General features: G+C 44.1%; 1 protein-coding gene across 1 annotated transcript in view; it reads right to left on the bottom strand.

Moving 5' to 3' along the window:
* B4GALT5 (beta-1,4-galactosyltransferase 5) overlaps positions 1-16389 on the bottom strand; it is a 72312-nt gene extending 55923 nt beyond the window's left edge. The window contains exon 1 of the mRNA XM_026503706.4: positions 16080-16389. Coding sequence (XP_026359491.2) covers positions 16080-16194 — 115 coding nt within the window. The 5' untranslated portion in view covers positions 16195-16389. The remainder of the gene's footprint in view (positions 1-16079) is intronic.
* Between the last annotated feature and the right edge of the window lie 4815 nt (positions 16390-21204).

The following is a 21204-nucleotide window of genomic DNA, read 5'->3' as shown; positions in this document are numbered from 1 at the left end:
CTTCCAAAGGACTAGAAAAGCCAGAAAGCCTAGAGCAGGCCACATGAATTAACTACATATTTAATTCCTTTAACTACAGATTTAGAGGGCACACTGTGTCACACAGCTACACTTGAGAACACAAGGGAAATAACGACAGCAATGTGTGTGGTTCCTGTAGCCAGAGCAGCCCAACCAACCCCCTTTGTTTTGATCCGCTCCGACTTACCCTTGAGTAACTTTTCCGTTATTCCAAATTTTAGTTACTTCTGACAAACTAGAGTAAAAATACCAGACTGGAGAAAAATAATCACCAAGTACAAGATTTCTGAGAAAGCCTTTATCTCTACTTTGCTGAATCCAATCAAAGGAGGTACTAGATCAAATATTACACTTTCACATTAAATTAGCCACACTGGTGTACGATTCCATGAAATTTTAAATTCTTCCACTTAATTTCACTAATAATATTTAGGAATGAGATTAAATCACCTTGACATCAAAGGGGCTACAATTTCCTATCAGGTTTTTCCCATATCGGTCAACAGAGCAAGTATGTTTTCTTTACAGCTTTCCTTTCAAGAATTCCCTTGCCAGAAATAATCTCCTAGCAAGACATTATGTTTAGTTATAGTAAGGGAAACACAGAACTAACCAGGAAAAGACGTTATAGCAGAGGAACTGCAAAAGGTTATTCCAGCACAAAAATGGCATTGACTACGTTGCTACCACTCTTCTAAAATCAACTCTCTCAGACTAACAACTTCTAAGGTGCAAAATTTTCAAATATCTGAGTGTGTATAAAGATGAGAAGGAAACCAAGAAATGAAAACATTTGTGATGAAAAACATGATTATGAATAAATTATTGTAATTTTATCATTGTTAAAGTTGATTTAATAGTTAAATAATATCGTTCAACAGAATAAGGGTGGTAACATTGGTGAGATTCTAAGTAAACATAATTCATTCCGGAATGTTCCTGATGACACAAACTTACATAAATAATCTACTGGTAAGTTTATTCAAATATCACAATGAAAAGAGTCAGTTTTAACACATACAATACAAACCAAGACTATAGCTTCAATCTATGCAGACTGTTTTACTATTTTAATGATAGAACTATTAAATTAACCAAATAATACTAAAATTAAATCAGTGGTGGTAATGTTTAATTTGTGGATCCTGGGGAATGTTACTAAACACAAATCACAAAAATCTATGCCAAAATAAGGCCTAAAAGAGGTATTTTTTCCACTTTCCTTTGCAAGCTTTGTACTTGGCTTTGGTCAAAGCCGACACAAATAGCTACAGAAATTAGCAATATATTCTCCAAAAAAAGGCCATGGAAACTGAAAGAACACAGGTGGTAGACACACTAGCAGTAATGGTCTGCTCCCAAGGGCACCCCAGGGCTTCAGCATCCTCAGTCACAGCACCTGCTCCTCAAGCTCAGCAGAACCTTCCAGGTAACACCACAGCATGAAAGATTTATCCTCCACAAACATGCTGACCCTCGTTCTTCTAGCCGTAACTTCGGAGGGTTCAAATGAAGAACGGGGTAACGGAAAAAATTAAGTCCTCCGGAAACTTCGCTGCAATCAACTTCTTCTGCTCTGGTCTACTATGCACCCGTTCGGGGGGAGCTGGTAACCCTAGCAGGGAGTTTCCCACTTTCCCTTCCTGTCCCTACTCCAACTGAGCACTGCGATCAAGGGGCTGGGGAGGGGGGAGGAGACAGTGATCTGGTGAATACCTAACTAGTACCAAGACTTGCAAACAAGTGATGATCTCTCTCCTTTATCGATCGTTGCAATAAGCCTGCATTTATATACTGCCCATCTTCTGAACAAAAATGAAATCGAATTATCTAAAAGCTTTAGAAATCCGGTTACTAATTAGCCTAAACCTATCCTCACGGTTTTTTGTGGGTTTTTTTCTTTTGGAGGCGGGAGTCTTTGGGCCCTTTCACCTTTATATTTTTCATAAATACAAAGGTCACATCAAAAAATTACCTTTGTTTATGAGGATCCACTATACTAGTCACTCTGCTTTTGTACAGGTTTGAAATTTTCTGTAATAAAATAAAATATGATAATTCAGGAAAAAAATTATCTCAAATATAAAGCTAACCAAAAAATTAGCTCTTACCTAAAGTTAATTTTCAATGGAGTTCAAATAAATCCAAATCTTCTAATTCACACAAATCTTAAGATTTCTTGATACTTAAAACCAGAATGAAAAAGCCAGACAAACCAAGTCAACAACGAAACAATCAAGCCAACAGCAAAACATGTCACTTCCCCCTCTCTTCTCTCCTCTCTCTCTCACACACACACACACACAGAGCACAATGGAGGATTCTAGTTGTCCCTTCCAGACAGAGCAACTGATGGGTGTTGGCCTAGCATTAATCAGCTCAAGCTTTTATTGAAAACATAATCTTAGTGATAGAGGCAATGTCATTTCCACCTTCCACCCAGTAGCATGAAGCACCAGAGACTATTTGTGAACAATAAGCTTACTTTCCATACCAACCACATGGACTTCCAATTTCAGAAAGTGTTTTATCTTCATCTCTCCCTGGATGAAGTAAAATATAAAATAATTTCTCAGGTCCTAGGCAAAAACTACCTCTCAAATTAAAGATTGGCAAGCATATTCACAGTATAAAGGTATAATTTTTACAAATTTGAAAACAACAAAGCCATTAACCTAAATACTTTTCTCATTAAAAATTAGAAACAATGTTCCCAGCAATATATGAGAATTATTGTAGCTGCCCCATCGCAAATCAGGACTGACTGTTCTCCTATGTTTATCCTCTTTTTCATCTAAATGTCAAGTTTAGGTACAAGACAAACCATTAATAAATTTATCTGTGGCTTCCAGTTTCAAAGCATTATCACACACATAGTATGTACGATAAAAGCGCTTAGAAGGGTTAAAATCCTTGTTGAATACAAAACAGGCAAAACTTAAAACTCCTACTTGTCATCTGCCTGCAAACCAGGCCCGCACATAACCAAACGTCTGACTGCGCTGGACATAATTAATCTAAAACTACGCTATGAATCATATTTTCAATTATAACGAACATATTTACAAATCCATTGTGTTTTTATTTGATCCTTTTAGTTCCTCGCCTTGAAATCTTAATGGTTAGCACAGCAACCTTTAACATACCCAAAGGAGCAGAGAACTGGCTGGTTGGACTTTTCAGCACCTGAGATCTGTCCACCTCTGCTTCACTTCCCTGACTTAAGTAAATATTGACTGAGCACCTACTGTGTGCCAAAACAGTGTTCTAGGCAGGAATACAACAATGATCAAGAAAGAGAAGTCCCACTCATTAAACACTGAATTCGAGGTCCGAGGATGGGCAGGAGTATAGGAGTTAGCCAGTGCAAAGGAAAAGGAAAGAGCCTAGTCCGTGCTGGAGGGACAGGAGAAGAGTGGCATAAATGAAGCTGGAGAGGGAGGCTGAAGCCAGATCACGGAAGGCCTTACAAGTTACAACAAGGAGTCTGAACTCTATCCCAAGAGTAATGAAAGTCACTGAAGAACAGGAGACAAATTCATCATGTCTGACAAATGCCTCCTGAGCTCCTACTCAGTACCAGACTTGTATTCTAAAACCAACACTCTTCAAGGTAGAAGGGAAGAGGTGTTGGCATGTAAATGCGTGCCTCCTCCATTGGTCCAGAGAGCACTGGGGTTATAAAAAAACTTCAGGTCACTGCTTACCACCATCACCATGACTCCATTCAGGAAATAAACAGCAGACACATTCCTTGCAAATATGACCACCACCAAAACCAGGCACAATCAATGAGTCAATGGGGTAGGAAATTAAATGTGTTCTCAAGAATTTCTTAAAAGCTTTTTTGCTGTCGTAAACACCAACAGTTAAATTATATTCACTATTATTTCTAGCAATTACTGAATGTTAACACAAACTGAACAGCAGTTGAACTGATTGAACTGACCTTCAATGAAACACACCCATCCAGGAGTATAAAATCACTCAAAACTGAAAATTTCTTACTATGAGGAAGCTGTACTCCCTAGCTGAATACTTAAAATGTAAACAGAGCTATAGTGCCTGCTTCATTCATGACTGAACCCCCAACCCCAGCACACCGTAGGGGTGCAATACATAGAGATTAAGTTAATGAAATTAGCTCTAATAGCCAAATCAGGCCAATGAAGAGCCAAGTTTATATATTTTTTCTTTTATCACAGACCTCAGAACATAAACATTTTCTAAGTACCCACCTGTCTTTAATCGCTACCATTATCACTCACATTTAGATAAATACATTTGCGATCCAGCTGGTACCCAGGACAAAAAAAATAAAATTGCTCTATTTTACCTTGAATTATAGATAGGAGTTCAGCAGGTTTTACAAATTAGATTTTTCTATACTCCTCATTCTTTAGCACTCGGTTCATTATCTGACACTGTTACTTATGAAGGAAACGGGGGTGGAAAATCCTGTGTTTGCCTCACACACTTCCCCGTCACGCAGGGCCTGCCCTGCCAGCCTGTTCCTCACCTCCACCTGCCACCCCGTGCCTGTGCCGCTGACTGGGAGGCATGGGGAAACAATACTCTGGTGAATAAGGAATTACCAAATTTCACCGAATCAGAAGACAGAAAACAAACAAACAAAAGCCCACACTTCATACAAAACTGAAAGTCATGCTTCCATGTCTACATTCTAAATAACAAAATACAAAAGGTGCTGGTTAATGGAGATTTGGGGTCAAAAAAAAAAAAGCCAAGTAGGGGCGCCTGGGTGGCACAGCGGTTAAGCGTCTGCCTTCGGCTCAGGGCGTGATCCCGGCGTTATGGGATCGAGCCCCACATCAGGCTCCTCCGCTATGAGCCTGCTTCTTCCTCTCCCACTCCCCCTGCTTGTGTTCCCTCTCTCGCTGGCTGTTTCTATCTCTGTCAAATAAATAAATAAAATCTTAAAAAAAAAAAAAACAAGTAAAACTTCTCCCTATCTTAAAAGCCCCTTTCGTTTCTGTATGGAATATAATTGAGTCCAGTGTTTCATTAACTATGTTCACCAATCTTTAGTATTTTCCACATTTCTCTTCTTTAGCATATATTTAATCAACAAACTATTGTCCCCAACACCAAAAATTTGGTGTCTCAGCATCTAGCCTTGCCTTACATGGGCTTTCAGAGAACTGCAACTAGAAGCAGGAAACATTTAAGTTATATCTCAGTCCTATTAAACAAAATAATTAACAAACAAAAAACATCAAATAAGATATGGACAGTCCCGCTTCCATCGAAAAAGTCCCAAGACCCCTTCTAAAGATCTGAAATAGTTAACACAAGCCACAGAGCACGTAAAGTGTGACAAAAAGAGTAACCATTTTAAAGATTTTCTTTATTTGAGAGAGAGAGGGCATAAACAGGGGGAGGAACAGAGGGTGAGAACCTCAGGTGGACCTCACACAGACCCCCAACTCGGGGCTCGATCTCACAACCCTGAGATCACTTCCTGAGCTGAAAACAAGAGTAGGAGGCTTAACCAACTGAGCCACCGAGGCGCCCCAAAGAGTAACCATTTTAAAGAGTCAGAAATCAAGCAATCAGCATCAAACTTAAAGAGGTTAAGAGCAAGATAAACCAAAAACCCTTAACTCCTGCTTCCTCAATAATCAGATCAGTAGTAGCTTGTGCAGGAAATGCCTTTTGGTAACTTAAAGCATTTAGAAGTGCCTATCAGACCTTCACAGGCAGAAGAAGTAGTGGGCAGGGAGCAAAAGTTAAGTTATACTTAGAGAGTAGTACATTTTTTAAAGCACAAACAAAAGAAAAAGAGAGATAAAGACCCTCATTAAAATTAAAAACTTTTGCACATCAAAGGACACTATTGAAAGAGTGAAAAGACAACCCACAGAACGGGAGGAGATATGTGCAAACCATACATCTGATAATGGTTGAATATTCAGAAAATATAGAGAGCTTCTCACAACTCAACAACAATCCAATTTAAAAAATGGGCAAAGGACCAGAACAGACATTTCTCCAAACAAGATACACAAATGGCCAATAAACACATGAAAAGATGCTGATCATTCGTCATTAACCAAATGCAAAGCAAAACCACAATAAGCTATCATTTCACACCTACTAAGATGCCTGTGCTTTAAAAACAAAACAAAAGAAAAACCAAAACAAAAAAAGGTAAAATAAGTGTTGGCCAGGATGTGGGAAACTGGAACCCACATCCACCACTGGTGGGAATGTAAAACGGTGTGCAGCCACTGTGGAAAAGTCAAGCAGTTCCTCAAAAAAATTAACTAGAACTACCATATTACCCAGCAATTCTAATCCTAAACATATACCCAAAAGAATGAAAAACAGAGACTCAAAACAGATACTTGTACACCAAAAGTTCAGAGCAGAAATTACTCATATACCCAAAAGGTGGAAACAATTCAAGTGCTCATCAGCAGACCAATAAACAACATGTAGTGGCAGATACATACAATGGAATAGTACGCAGCCATAAAAAGAACCGAGTTCTGAAACATGCTATCACACCAATAAGCCTTGAAAACACCATGGGAAGTGAAACAAGCCTGATACAAAAGGACAATAAGATGATTCCGCTTATGTGAAGCACCTAGAAAAGGCAAAATCATATTGACAGAAATTAGATCAGATGGTAACAGGGGCTGAGGAAAGGGGGGATAAGGAATTATTGCTTAATGGGAACAGAGTTTCTGCTCGGGGTGATGAAATTTTTGGAAACAGCGGTGATGGTTGCACAACATTGTGAATGTAATTAAAGCACAGAATTACACATTTAGGTTACCAAAATACAGAGCAAAGGTCATGTTATATGTATTTACCCCAAAGAAACAGCAAGGAAAACAAGTCCAAAGTAGTGTGGGGCAAAACGAATTTAACGTCGCCTCAAAATCAGGATGACAAGAAGAAGCGATCCTTCCCCCAGAGTAAATGCAATCCCAACAATGAAGAGGCTGGTTGACCCAGACAATAGTTACCTTCATTCATTTCACTAAATGGTTAAGTGCGTACAATGTGCTAGGCACTCTCATAGGCACAAGAAAATCACAATCCAGAAAACTTTCCTATCACTACTCTATAGGTTATGAGGATATGGATAAGTTTTTCTTAATAAGTTAAAAAATTAAATGCTTTCATTTAAAGTACACAGTTTCACAATAAGTACATCAAAAATCCTAAAGCCAGTCTACTACCATCTTTGGTCCACATGGTTTAACTTCCTTAAGTTGCTCATTTGTCATTTTCTAAACTGGAATAAAGGATTTTTTTTTTTTAAATACCAAACATGACCACAGCACAGCAATTAGGAAAGTACTATTTTCTGACCTTCACAAGACAATGGTCTACCAATCAGAAAATACAGGGGCACGTGGGTGGCTCAGTCGGCTGGGCATCCGACTCTTGGTTTCGGCCCAGGTCATGATCTCAGGGTCCTGGGATCGAGCCCCTGCATCAGGCTGGATGCTCAGCGGGCTGTCAGTTTGGGATTGTCTCTCCCTCTCCTTCTGCCCCTCCTCCAGCACACACTCTCACTCTCTCTCAAATACATACATAAACAAAATATTTTTTTTTAAAAAAAGAAAATGCATACATCACAAGCCTGAGTATAATTTAGGCATGGTGCCTAAAAGCAGAACTCCTCAAAATGGGATAATTAGCAGTTTTCCGCGGAAAAAAATACTCCTGTTTTCCCATCTTTCCGAGTGCATGGTTGTTAAACAGTAAGAATTGAGCAAAAGGTTTAAATGTCTATTAATCATAGCTTAGGGACCACCTGGAGGGTGAAAAAAACAGTTCCCTCTTTATAAGTTTTACAGCTCTTTAATAAAAATAATAAACAGTCGTGCTCACTAGCATAGTCTGGATTAATTTAAGTTTTAAAACACAACACCGAGGTTCCCTACACTCCAGCCTGCCTGTACCTGACGTTCCCCAGCATTTTTATCCCCATAATTAGGTCACGAATTGCCTCAGAGAACTGTTCATAATTGATGACAGTAACTAAGGTAACTCAGAAACAATGACCAGGTTCCCTTCCAGTCGCTGCAAAGTACATGGGTATCTGTAACCTGGGAAGGAGGAGGAACAATACCTAGAGTCCAGTAATTGCTGACTCAAACTAACGAAAGGAGGGGGGCCGGGGCACTGCAGAAGACAGTACTTTAAATGATCCAGTGGGACTCCTGTGCCTAGGAAAACACTGCATTCAGGGGATCAGCAGGAGGCATGAGTGTTCTTCAGGATAAAGTCACAATATAAAAAACAATTTACTGGGTCAAAATGTAATATTCATTTTCACTTAACATCCAATTACGTAGAGGACGGAGGATGGGGCAGGAGCTAAAGAGTCCAGGGCTCGCTCTCATGCTTAAAAGCAAAAGTGTGAAACCAGGGAAAGGACCGATTTAGCAGATTAAAACCTAAAAGAATTTCCCCAAGGACAAAAAAAAAAAGGCCGGGGGGGGGGGGGGGGGAGGGGAGGGGACGGTCTTAATATCCTGAAGATATTCCCATAAAATTCTTTTTAGTTTTTTCCCTTGACCAAGACAACACTATTTATTTATTTGTTTGTTTGTTTGTTTTTGTCATAGTGATTTCAAACATAGACTTCAGTGCACAAATTCTTTTTAGGGTAAGTGCCTGAAAACAACAGACTGCACAGTGTGAAGCTCTCCATCAGCCCAAAGGGTGAAACCGGGCGTGTGCCTATTCACGCAAACACTTCACCACTCCAGCAGCGCAGCACTTCACCAAAGGTGGGGAACCAAGTGAGGGGGAATCTGTATTTTAAAAAATGGAGTGCTTTTACTTAAGTTGTCATTCCTTCTTCCACTTCAAGGTTCAACCCACACTTGCTTAGATTCACGTAACCTCAGATCTGAAAGGGATCCTAGAACATGTACTATCATCCATGTCCCCCGTTTACAGAGGAGAAAAACTGAGGGAACACTTCATAGCTAGTTATTGGTAAAGTCGGACTGGAGCCCACTCCCAGGTCTGTGCCGCACTAGCATGAGACCGGAGAGGACATCTCCCATTTATTTACAACTAGTCATTGCAACATGGAGTTTGGTGCCAAGTTCTGTCTGTGTCAGCCCTTTTACATGTCTACGCTACTTAATTCTCACAACAACCGTGTGGAAGGTAGTATCTTCTACTTGGTAGGTAAGAAAATTGAAAATAATTTGCCCGAGGGACCTGGCTGCCTCAGTTGGTAGAGCAGGGTGGTGAGTTCTAGCCCCACAATGGGTGTAGAGCCTACTTAAAAACAAATAAATATTAAAAAAAAAAAAAAACCTGCCCATTCAGTGGGTTGATTCAAACCTAGGTCCGCTGATTTCAAAGCTAATGTTCACTGCTCTCCTACGGTCCTTACAATGGCTCCAGGGTCCTACACGGCCTGAGCCCTCCCACCTTTCTGAATTCATCTCCTACCATTCTTCGGTCACTGAAAAAAATCCAATCAACGTTCACTCAAACTCATCCTTGCCTCTGGGCTTTTACATGTGCTGGGCGCCCCCCCCAACCTACCCTGCCCACCACCCCAAAACCTGTGAGTGACCCACTCCATGCCTTCAAGGCAAGTATTACCTCTTCAACAAGGCTTTCCCTAACCACTCAATCTAGAACAGATACTCAGTTGCTCCTACCACTATCTGAAGTTATCCTCTGTATTGGCTGTGCCCCCATTAGGATAAAAGCACCAAAAGGGCAAAAACGTCTGCTGAAATGAAAGCCACCAGGACGGCAGAAACGCTCTGCCTTATTCATTTCTACCCTGCTCAGTACCCTAGAGTGTCAGACGAGCGGAGGCACGAGAAAGAACTACTGGTTGAATAAAGAAATAAATGCCTGTCTGAACTGCCGTCTCATTAAGAACGGATATCATATAATGTAGCAACTCACTACAAGCTATCTTCTATTTTTCCCTAGTTGTTTCTTGTGATTAATCTTGTCTTTTCAACCACATTGTGTGTGCCTCAGGGACATCTTATCATTCTCAACTTTGGGCGAGTTTATGACTCAACGTGGGCTTATACCATCATCTATAAAACGAAAGCAGTCAGAAGCCTAGAATTCAAATATCTCCCAAAGCTGGTAATATAATAGGCAGACACTCAAATACTAATTATTGACCCATAGATCTCAAATTCATTGTCTCACAACTTTCTACAGAAATACACCTATGGTGCAAAGGCAGGCCCACATTTACTTAGCTAGTATTATTAGAAACGAAAAGAACAACGGCCCTCACGCTAGTAGTATGCAGGCCTGCCTCTCCTTTCAAGACCTCTCCATTAACCTCTTTCAAGCCACACCCAATCTGTTTGCTTCTGATTAGCCTTTATCTTGACCAGCGTTAACCTCCAGTTTTCTCTATTTGACAGGTCTCAGCAACATCACACTCCTTATTTCTCACTTGCTCAAGTTCTGTTTGCTTTATATGGTTGGATGTGTCCAAAGCTCTGCCGTGATCAAAAAAGCTGCATAATTAGGAAAGTCAACAGCTTTTTGGCTTCTATAGCTTTGGAATTTCTACTCTTCCGAAGAGTTCTAAAGAGTCACAGCGACACAGAGATCCTTCTTCCTGGTAATTTAATATATGCTGCTGCCACTGGCCTGTCAAGCGGGAGCGGGGGGGGGGGGGGGATGGCAGAATTAGAGCAGAATCATCTACTGGCTACACTACTGATGGCCTGGAACAGTAACTGATACTGTTTGAACACTGCTTCTAAAGATTGCCCAAGATTCGCATATTTTCACTGTTAAAGACATTTCGACTCCAAACCTAGACCTTCTTTCCAACATACCAAAATTCTGCAGGGAAGACAGAAAACATCACTGAAGTCCCGGTCAAAAGTGTGCTGTTTGGTTTTTAAACTTCAACCTGTTCCCTAAATATGGTTTCCTTCTAAGAAGAATGACACGACTCAGGAAATATTTGAGCGAGCGAGTGCTCACGAGCATGTGGGAGGTGGGGGTCTTTAACAGGATGAGCTTTTTTACTTTTTTACAATAAAATAACACACATTCCACCACATGTATAACCTTCCACAAAAGCTCAAGAACTATGTGCACTGAGGCATTCAGGGGGCATTTTCACGTGAGGAAAAAAAAAAGAGGCCGTTCTCATACTGAACTGTGGAGAATCCGAAACTTCCCTATGGTTATTAGAAAAAGTTGCATTTGGAGGTGCCTGGGTGGCTCAGTTGGTTAAGTGTCTGCCTTCAGCTGGGGTCATGTCCCAGGGCCCTGGGATGGAGCCCTGCATCAGCGGGGAGCCTGCTTCTTCCTCTCCTCCCTCCTTGTGCTCTTCCTAACAGTCTCTGTCTCTCTCAAATAAATAAATAAAGTCTTAAAAGAAAAGAAAAGAAAAAATTGCATTTGATTACATAAAACATGTATCTTATCTAAAATCTTAGGTCCAATATTTACACAGAATGTGAATGAATTATCAACTTTCTGTATGCAAAAATATCTCATTAAAAGTTTGGTTAAGGGGCACCTGGGTGGCTTAGTTGGTTAAGCATCTGCTCTGGGATCAAGCCCCACATCAGGCTCCCTGCTCAGTGGATAGCCTGCTCTCCCTCTCCCTCTGCCCTCCGCGCCCCCCCCCCCCCCCATGCGCGCATGCACTCTTGCTCTCTCTCTCAAATAAATAAAATCTTTTAAAAAGAAGTTTGGTTAAGATGCAGGATGCAGTTCTAGTTTTTCAAACAGCTTTGGGTTTTTGCCAAGTGTAAGATCAGAGAATCAAGTGACTTGCTCAAGGTCATTTGGGCAAAGCAGGTGGGATGAGAATTACTGGTTCCTGCCTTCCAAAAGCCAGCCATAAATCAAACTTTTCTTGGAACTAAGCAGACCAAAAGGGAAAAATCGTTCCCTATTTCCTTTCCTCAATAATCAAAGGGCAAAAGAAAACTCAGTTTAAGTAGTAGAACTTCAATTAATAAAGTTTCATCAATACATAGACTTCTAACCTCTAACCATGCACAGGCACCTCTCTCAAAATCGGTAACTGTTTTACCAATTTGCAAAGGTCAGTAACCTCTCTACAACCTTCCCATCTGAGGGCACCATAAGCTTACTAAGATGTTTTCCAATCAGCACTTCACACGTGTATCTATAAATAGTTGACTTATCTTCTAAAAGACCTGGTCAGACGGGAATATAGATGTACTCTTGAGTGGTTAGATTTTTTTTTTTTTTTAAGTTAAAGCGTCATAAATAAGTTCAAAGTTTTCTTCAGAACTCTGAAAGGAATAGGGATAGTTCACCAGGACAGGTGAAACAGCGATGAAGAAAATGAGAATCAGTCAGGCTGTGGCTGGGAAAGGGGGGGGGAGGGGGGGTTAGAGAGAGAGGGGCATCTTCATCCCCACACCAGCTTCCTCTTCCACCAAATCCACCATCTCCATCACTTTTTCTTTTTCTTTTTTTTTTTTTAAGTGGGTGTGGAGCCCAATGCAGGGCTTGAACTCACCACCCTGAGATCAAGCCCTGAACTGAGCTCGAAAGTCACATGCTTAACTGACTGAGCCACCCAGGCACCCTCACATCACATTTCTGCCCCACCCTTTTCATTTCTACTTTCAAACTGCTGATATAAGACACTACTTTTGAATGAACAAAAAAAAAGGTAATGGCCAGTGAAGCCATACTTTGAAATCACTAAGTGGATTGGGATTTAAAGTTAGCTGAGAGCACTCTGTATTTGTTACAAACACACTATAGTCATATTTAGTTAACACTCCTCGCATCCAATTTTCTAAGTCAAATGGCACCATTAGCCCCGTTTCGGATGACCCTCAAGTCCAGGAGAATTTCCCTTTGCTCTCAGACTACAGGTCACCAATATTAAGAGCTGGCATTAGATCTGAAAAATACTAAGTTAATGGGTAGGCTGACATTGAGGCTGAATTATATCCTATATGAACAACTTTAAAACATTTATAACTAACATGATTTTTCTCCTATCTCAAATTCAATTCAAGTCTACCCAGTTCTGAATACAGTTGTAACACACCCTTTGGACTGATTTCTTTTTAGGCCCTTGAGCAAAACATGGTCATAAGGTATACAAAGCAAATCAAAAGCAGGACTGGAAAAAATTAAACCCGGAAGGAAATGTAAGTCTAACACTTTCCATTATGCCAGAAGTCACAATTGTCATTATTTGGAAATGAATTAGGTTGAGCTACTATCACACTGCCACTACATAACTGTTTTTGACCTGCAAAAATGGAAATTTCATATGGTTCAACCTAATATTATTTTCTAAGCTCATTTTAATAATTGTCTCAAATTAAGGTCTTTACAACCCAAGGCCCATAAAACCTTATATTTCTCTTGATTGCCTTAACCTTTAGAAAGATTTGCCACCCTACTGTCCAAAACTGGTCATTTGAAAAATTAAGTCTAACAGCAAGAAAGCCAAGATTAAAAAGAAAAGAAAAGAAAAGAAAAGAAGAAGGAAGGAAGGAAGGAAGGAAGGAAGGAAGGAAGGAAGGAAGAAAGAAAGAAAGAAAGAAAGAAAGAAAATTCTCAATGTAACTGTGCTTGCAGGAACCCTAAAGCCATTCCACATCTTTTTTATGGCTCACCTTTCCCACTAACAGAATTTGAATCCTAAGTAGATCCGTCCTTTAGAAGACTTCCATTTAAGGAGAAACCAGTGAAAATTTAAGTGCTTTGCATCTTTTTCACTTATCAGTGATACAAGAATCTAAGCACAGTAGATGCCCATCACTTTACACTGGGGCTCCACTGACCTAAAAATCTATCCTTGAGGAATTTTAACGAAGTTGATCAGTTTCATCACTGCTGGAGAATCTGGCTTCTAACCTTTCTAATCTGAAGGGTGATCACATGCCAGGGGGATTATTCTGACATGTGGATATGGCTGATTTATGTACAAACAACAGAAATAACCCTGATCACTGGAAGTGGTTATGGCTCCAAGACTGTATCTAGGTCCAAATCTATCATTTCACACCTATTGTTATTAAGTCTGATATCCAATATGGTAATGACCTCTTTTCTCAATTAGTTCCACTAATTACACACCTGTTCTTATTCTGCCAAAATTCCTATCTCCTCATCTGATCCATCAGGCCACACACTGTACTCTCCTAGAGGGATGCTTTTTCCTTAGATACTTCATAAACTGTTAGGACAATCTGATGTTGTCTGTTCTACCTTCCCAGATCTAGTTTATAGTACAAATCATCAATATTCACCACCAAATGAAATATGCTCTTAAAAAAAAAAATCAGGAGAGAATCTCCTGCTCTATCTGGAAATTTCTCTATTCAGCTAGTTCAGTGTTGACAGGTCAACAGAGAATGGCACTAGTCATTACTACAATCCTAAAGGGCATTCCCCTATAGTTAAACCATCAACCCTTTTCTAACACCCAAATGACCCAGACTTTTTATAGCAGAATTTACTCTCCTTGCCCCAGCTCCAACAGCATCTTCTGGTCATTTTTCACCCTGAACTGAAGTTTTCTCTAGAGCCCGTGGTGATGACATGTCAGGCAAATACATTCTTTAAACCCTCCATCTACTCCCTTCCTTCTCAAAAATTACATATAATAACTGCTTTAAAAAAAAAAACTCCCTATGCATCATAAGTGCTTTAAAAGGGAATTTATGTACTTCCTTAAAACCCTATGAGGTTAGGATTAGTATTCCCATTTTACAGAGGAGAAAAGCTGAGGCTTAGTCACTTGCCCAAGGTCATAAGGGGCAGGGATTTGAATCCAAGTCTGACCTCAGTGTCCTCTGACCTTAACCCTCATGCTGTATTTCCTTCCAATCTCTTTCTTCATGTCCTAAATGCAGCTCAGTGGTCTTACGAAGTCTATGGGCAGTGTTCAGTTTCCCCAGAAACTGTCTTGCCTTTAAAGGACATGCCTTTGAGAAGAATGAGTACCCATTCCTTTTTTTCTCCACGCTCCTCCTTCCCACCTGGCACCATTTCCCCAAGGCTCTTATCACAAATCCTCCTCTAGGGCCAATTTACATGTCCTCTTGGTCCCTGAGCAGGAACCACAAGATACTAAAGGGCCACCTTCTACCTCAAGACTAGGAGAGGGCAGCTGTGAAAGCGTTTAAAGGTCCAGACAGCACCCTTTCCCCAAGTCTTCATTCAAGGAGGAAACTGTGGCCGAGGACCAGAGGGGGTGGGCGGGCAGAATTTGGGGAAGGAAAAGAGGTACCGGGGCGGAGGTAACAACAAGGGTGTGCCCTTGGGGGAGGGGGGAGGGGATGGGGAGGTGCCGTGGGACGTTCAGTGGTTAGTAGATTGAATGAGGGGTGGACCTCCATAAGGAGGGGTGTCACCCGGTGAGGAAAGGGGCCACTAGGAGGAGGAGAATGTGTATGCTGGGGAGGAGAACCTGGAGGTGGATGTAACAGGAAAGTGGAGGGAAGAAAGGGTAGGGAGGGGGAGCAGGAAACGGTGAACTGAACCGCGAGGAAAGAGGGGAAGGATGGATGCGAACCGGAGAGGTGGGGCGCCTCGAGACCCGAGCCCCTGGGCTCGGTGAGAAGCAGGCAGGCCGAGGGGGTTCGGGGTCCGCGGAATGCCGGGAACCTGAGCCTCGGGAGACCCCGGGGGGAGGAGGAGCGGGAGTTCTCGAGCCGAACAGCGGGAAGGGGGGCTCGAGGGAGGCAAGGGCGGGAAAGGGGGCGTCCCGGCACGGGGGTGGGGGTGGAGGTATCCCTTGGGTTCCCCAGGGGATGGGGTTAGGAAGGCCGGGGGGTGCGTGGGAGGCTGGCGGGGGGTGTGGGTTTCGGGGCCCGTCGGGGTGCAGAGGGCGGGAATGTCCTGGCGTCCCCCGAGGGCCGGGCGTGGGGTCTCCCAAGGGTCGGGCCGGGGTCCCCGCAGTCTTCGGAAAGCCAGGCTCGGGGTGGCCTCGGGCCGGGGTCGTCTGAGGGCCGGAGTCCCGTCAGGGTGGGGCGGGGGGGGTTCCCGGGATCCCCCCCGAGGCCGGAGCGGTAGCCCCTCAGGACACCAGGCCCCCTTCCTACCTATGCCGGGCGCCACATAGACGAAGTAGAGCAGCGAGGACGAGAGCGAGAAGAAGAAGAGCGCGGCGAGCAGCGAGCGGCGCGGCAGCCGCAGCAGCCCCCGGCGGACGCGCATGCTGCAGCCGGGCGGCCGCTGGAGAGCCGGGCCGGGCCTGCTCTCGCCGCTCCCCGTCCGCCGCCTCCTGGGCTGCCGCCGCTGCCTGGGCCTCGGCCACCACCTCCCGGGCCTCTTGGGCCGCCGCTCCCAGCCGCCGCCTCGCCGCTCCCAGCCGCCGGCCGCCGCGGGCCGGGCCACATGAAGCGGGCGGGGGCCTGAGCGGCCCGGAGCTAGCGCAGCGGCAAAGACGGGGCGGGGCGGACGGCGCGGGAGGCGGGGCGGAGGCGGGGCCAGCGCCGCCGGGCACCGTCGCAAAAGACCGGCGCGCGCGCTCTCCCAGCCCGACCCCCTGGTCCGGCTCCCGCGGAGGAGCAGCGGCCCGCAGGGAACGTCGCTAAATGGCGACAGCCCCTCTTCTGGCGCAGCCACCGCCCAGGCTTTCGGGGAGCGTCGCTCAAGTGCCAGTCGGCTCCGCGCTAGGGCGCCCCCAGCCCCCGAGCCAAGGGGCCGTCTGCAATGTCGGACGCGGCTGGTTGCCCACTGCGACAGTGAAGCGGAGACTGTAGGTCCAAGGGCTCCGCATACACCTTCACTTATTCATTCATTCATTCAATTCACCATTTATTGAAGGCCAGACATAGACCAGACACTGTTCTTGGTGCTGGGGATGCTACAAAGAACAAAACAGACAAAATCTGTCTTCATGAACTCACACTCAAATGGGAGGAGAAAAGGAGACAAATCAATTTATAGTATCAGGTACTGATAAATGATATGAACACAGTAAAACGGGAGAATGTACTGGAGGCAGGCTACTGTGGCCAAGGAAGGCCTCGTTGAGCCAGTGACATGAGATGAGACATGAAAGGGTGAACAGCAGGCACAAAGGCCCTGAGGTTAAAAAGCCTCCTCTGTCCCCAGGTTATCCAAGGCCAGCACAGATAAAATCTAGTGAGGCAAGGAGAGATCTCCAGGCAAGGCAAGGTCAACATCCCACAGAACCATAAGGAGTGTAATGATAAATAACCCTTATCAACGTGAAGCCATGAGTTGAGAGACACGGTCTTTACTTATCGCGTTAAACTGCCCCAGCAGCCCTAAAATGCGCGCTCTTATTATTCTTATCCTATAAACGAGGAAGCTGAGGCTCCCAGATGGAGAAGCAGTTCGCCCAAGCCTTGCAATAAGGGCTCACATCAAAACTGACCTGTGTCCCAAGGCCAGCCTGCGACACTAGGTGGTAACTTACCTCAGCATTCCCTCCCGCTCCTAATTCTCATCCTGCAGGCAAATTGGTATCCTACTCCATAATAGTGTGCGACCACAACCAAAACAACGCTTTACGATCAGCCCCAGGCCAGGAGACCACCAGAGACAGTAGGCAGTCACTCTAGACTCACTATGGGGGCCAGAAGAACCAGCCCCAGCTTCAAGAAGCTGCCAGCTAGCTGAATTGGGGAGGAAAGTGTTCCCTGTGTAGACACATCTCAACCTGAAGAGGCTGCCTTGGAATGGCAGAAGCAGTCAGGAGGAGAGAGGACTTTGCAGGATTCTTTGAGAACCAACAATAATCCTGCTTTCTATTCCTAAAGTGATTTCTACTTTTTGCGGTGTTTGACCCTTCAAGTGAGTGCCCTAGAGCCAGACTGTCTAGGTTCCCTGACTCCTATCTCTTCCATTCTTAGCCGAGTGACTTTAGGCAAGGTATTTAACCTCTCTGTGCCTCTCAGTAAAATGGGGGATATTACTAGTGATAACTGCATGGGGTTGTTGTGAGGATTTGAGTAATACATGCAAACCCAGGCACATGGTAAATGCGCCGAGCTCTCACCTGACGAACACCCTTAGGAAACGGGATGGGGCAGAAGAAGCATAAACAACGAAAAAGAAAAGCAGAGAATTTTAACTCAGATTCGGGTTCAAATCTTGCCTTGGTCTCAGCTGGCTGTGTGACCTCAGGCTAAGTCACTTACCCCTCAGATTCTATTCATTGTCTGTAAAATGGACCGAGTGTTGCCCACCGCCCATAAGCACAGGATTCAGAGTGAGCTAGCTGAGCTGAGGCCCTAGGCTGGGATAATCTGGCCTGCAACTACTTTTTGGTGGGCCCACACCATTGGCACCTCCCCCACCATGTCTCTAATAAACATTTTCAAACATACAGAAAAGTGGAAAGAAGAGTACAAGGAGTGCCTACATACTCTCCACCTGGATTCAGCGATTGTTATCATTTTTCCAGATTCATCTTTCTACATTCATAAGTCCAGTTTCCCACCCCTGCCCCGAATTACTTAAAAGTAAGTTGCTGCCTTACTGGTGGTCTTCATGTGGAAATCCTTCCGCAAAAACCCTAAGAAACATTACATTCTGCTACATAACCACAATAATAATATCATCCCTGAGAAAATGAACGCTCACACTGTAATAGGCTGTAATAGCCAGTGCATTCCCAAATTTCCCCAGTAGCTTAAAGGATGTCTTTTATAGCCGTTTTTCTCAACAGTATCAAATCAAGGCTTATACATGGCATTTGGAATTATTTCCATAGTATTTTTACCTACAACAGCATCTGTATCTTTTTTTTTTCATCATTTCTCCCAACATTTTATATTAAAGCATTTTTAAACCCTGTAGGGAAGCTGAGAGAACGATACAGTGAACAGCCGATACCACCCCGAATGTTTGGTCTAACTGAACCAGCGCTGATGGAGTGGATGTCCTCGTGGGGGGGAAAAAGACTCCTCACTCCTGCCTTACACCACCCACAAAATCAGTTCAAGATGGATTGTAAGTCTGAATGTGAACGATCACGAAAAAGCTTTCAGATGAAAACAGAGGAGAACCTCTTCATGTCCTTGGGATGGGCAGAGCTTTGTCAGAGGACCCAAACACCAAACAGAGGGGGAAATTTTGATAAAATGGGCTGCCTTAGGGGCGCCTGGGTGGCGCAGTGGTTAAGTGTCTGCCTTCGGCTCAGGGCGTGATCCCGGCGTTACGGGATCGAGCCCCACGTCAGGCTCCTCTGCTGGGAGCCTGCTTCTTCCTCTCCCACTCCCCCTGCTTGTGTTCCCTCTCTCGCTGGCTGTCTCTCTCTCTCTGTCAAATAAATAAAAATCTTTAAAAAAAAAATGGGCTGCCTTAAAATGAGAATTTCTCTTCATCAAAAGACACCAGTAAGGAAAATGACAGGCAGCACAGTAAAAAAAAAAAAAAAAAGAAAGAAAAAGAAAAAAGAAATAGAAATACAGAGCTTATAAAGAACTCAGAATTTTTTAAAAACCCACCAACTTACAGAGATAAGACTGATACCTAAATAAGGAAGAAAAAAAAAAAAAGACTTGACCAGGCATTTCATAAAAGAAGGTATCTAAATGGCCAATAAGCATATGAAAAGGTGCTTAAGTCTTCTGAAAAATGCAAAGGAAAACCACACCTCGATACTATGTGTGGGCCGCTGGCTCTGAGGAAGAGAGGGAGAGCCCGCAGCCAAGGCCTGAGGAAGTCCAGCCTGGGACACAGAGTGGTAGGAAAGTGTGACACACGGAGAGGCAGGAGGCAAAGCCAGGAGGCTGAGTGCTCTGGAACCAAGGGAAGAGGTGCCTCTGTCCTTGTGAGTAGGCTGACCCGGCTTTGAATGCCTCTTTTGGAATCCAGCACTCTGTCGTTCCCCATCTGTAAAATGGCACTCCTAGGACTGACTTCCTCAGCGTGTGGGGGGCAAGGGGGGTGTGAAATTTTCTCCAGGACTTGTGCACTTCTGCCCATGCTGAGGCGGGGAGCAAGAGGGTCTGGGCCGTCTGGAGGACACAAAATGGGCTTCAGTTAGGAAGGCGGTGGTAGAGATGCAGCCGTCTCAAAACAGATGGCCTCTACAATCGGATTCCCTCACCGTCCACCCCCACCCAAGCCCGGGCAGGCAAGGAATTCTGCTGTAGAGACAGAGAAGCCTTCCTACATCTGGACTAGGTACTGATGACCAATCTCTACTCCTGTCCCATCTGAAATAACACGGTATTGAAGAAGATTGGGGTTTTGGGTTTTTTTTTTCAACCCTTTTGTCTCCTGTTAGGTTTCCAACTCTCAAACACGCCTCCATTCATTCATCCTTCACTCACTATTCAGCCCCTCAGTCAAACAAGCTCACTGCATTCCGATCTCTGCTCAGATGGTACTTCCTCTAAGAGATCTTTCCTCTAATATACCTTTCTCTCCGCCCCCCCCCCCCCGCCCCTGAAATCTCTCTCCCCTTACCTGGCTTTTTTCTTTTTTTCTTTTTTTTTTAGTCTTCATAGTACTTTTCATCCCTGTCATATTATACATGTATGTGTTTCTTTGTTTTCTATCTCCCATATCAGAATATAAGCTCTATGATGTCGGGGATTTTGTTTCATTTTCTGTCGTATCCTTGCATCTAGCACAGTTCCTGGCACCGAGCAGGTGCTCAATAATTGTTGGAGGAATGATGAAGAACTAGCAGGTGTGCACTGAGAATGCTGGGCATGGCGGTTACACAGGTGCCTAAGACGAGGTTCTCGGAGTGCAGTGGCAGCACCGACAGGAGAGTGGGTAACCGTGGTACAAGGTGATAGGGACAGGACCCTTGCACCCCAGTCAGGTTCTAGATGGTCTTTGAAGGGGAGTTGAGACAGGCTTGCTCAAGGGGCAGTGAGAGGAGGTCTGCCTGGCCGGAGCAGCCGGTCAGCCCAAGGACAAGGAAAAGAAAAGGGGCAAGGCTGGAGATGGCTTGACCCTGTGGCTCAGCAGGGACCCCTAGGTCAAAAAGATCTGGAGACCAGCCAGTCTTGCCTCTTCCTTGTTCTCGCCCTGTGATCTGGGCAAGTCGTTCCACCTCTCTGAGCCTCCATATCCACATCTGGTTCCTTCTTCCAGGGGTTTCTATGAGGAGGATCTGAGATAGTATCCATAAAGTGTCTGGTACACAGTAGGTACTCAGTCACTGTTGCTGTTCTCATCCTTTTTCCTGTGGGCCATAGGGAGCCCTTGAAGGTTTTGAAGGAGGGGAGTGAT

This window comes from Ursus arctos, unplaced genomic scaffold, assembly GCF_023065955.2.
Source record: "Ursus arctos isolate Adak ecotype North America unplaced genomic scaffold, UrsArc2.0 scaffold_16, whole genome shotgun sequence".
NCBI lineage: Eukaryota > Metazoa > Chordata > Mammalia > Carnivora > Ursidae > Ursus > Ursus arctos.
The sequence above is the reverse complement of the archived record's forward strand: the minus strand, read 5'-3'. Positions and strand labels throughout refer to the sequence as shown.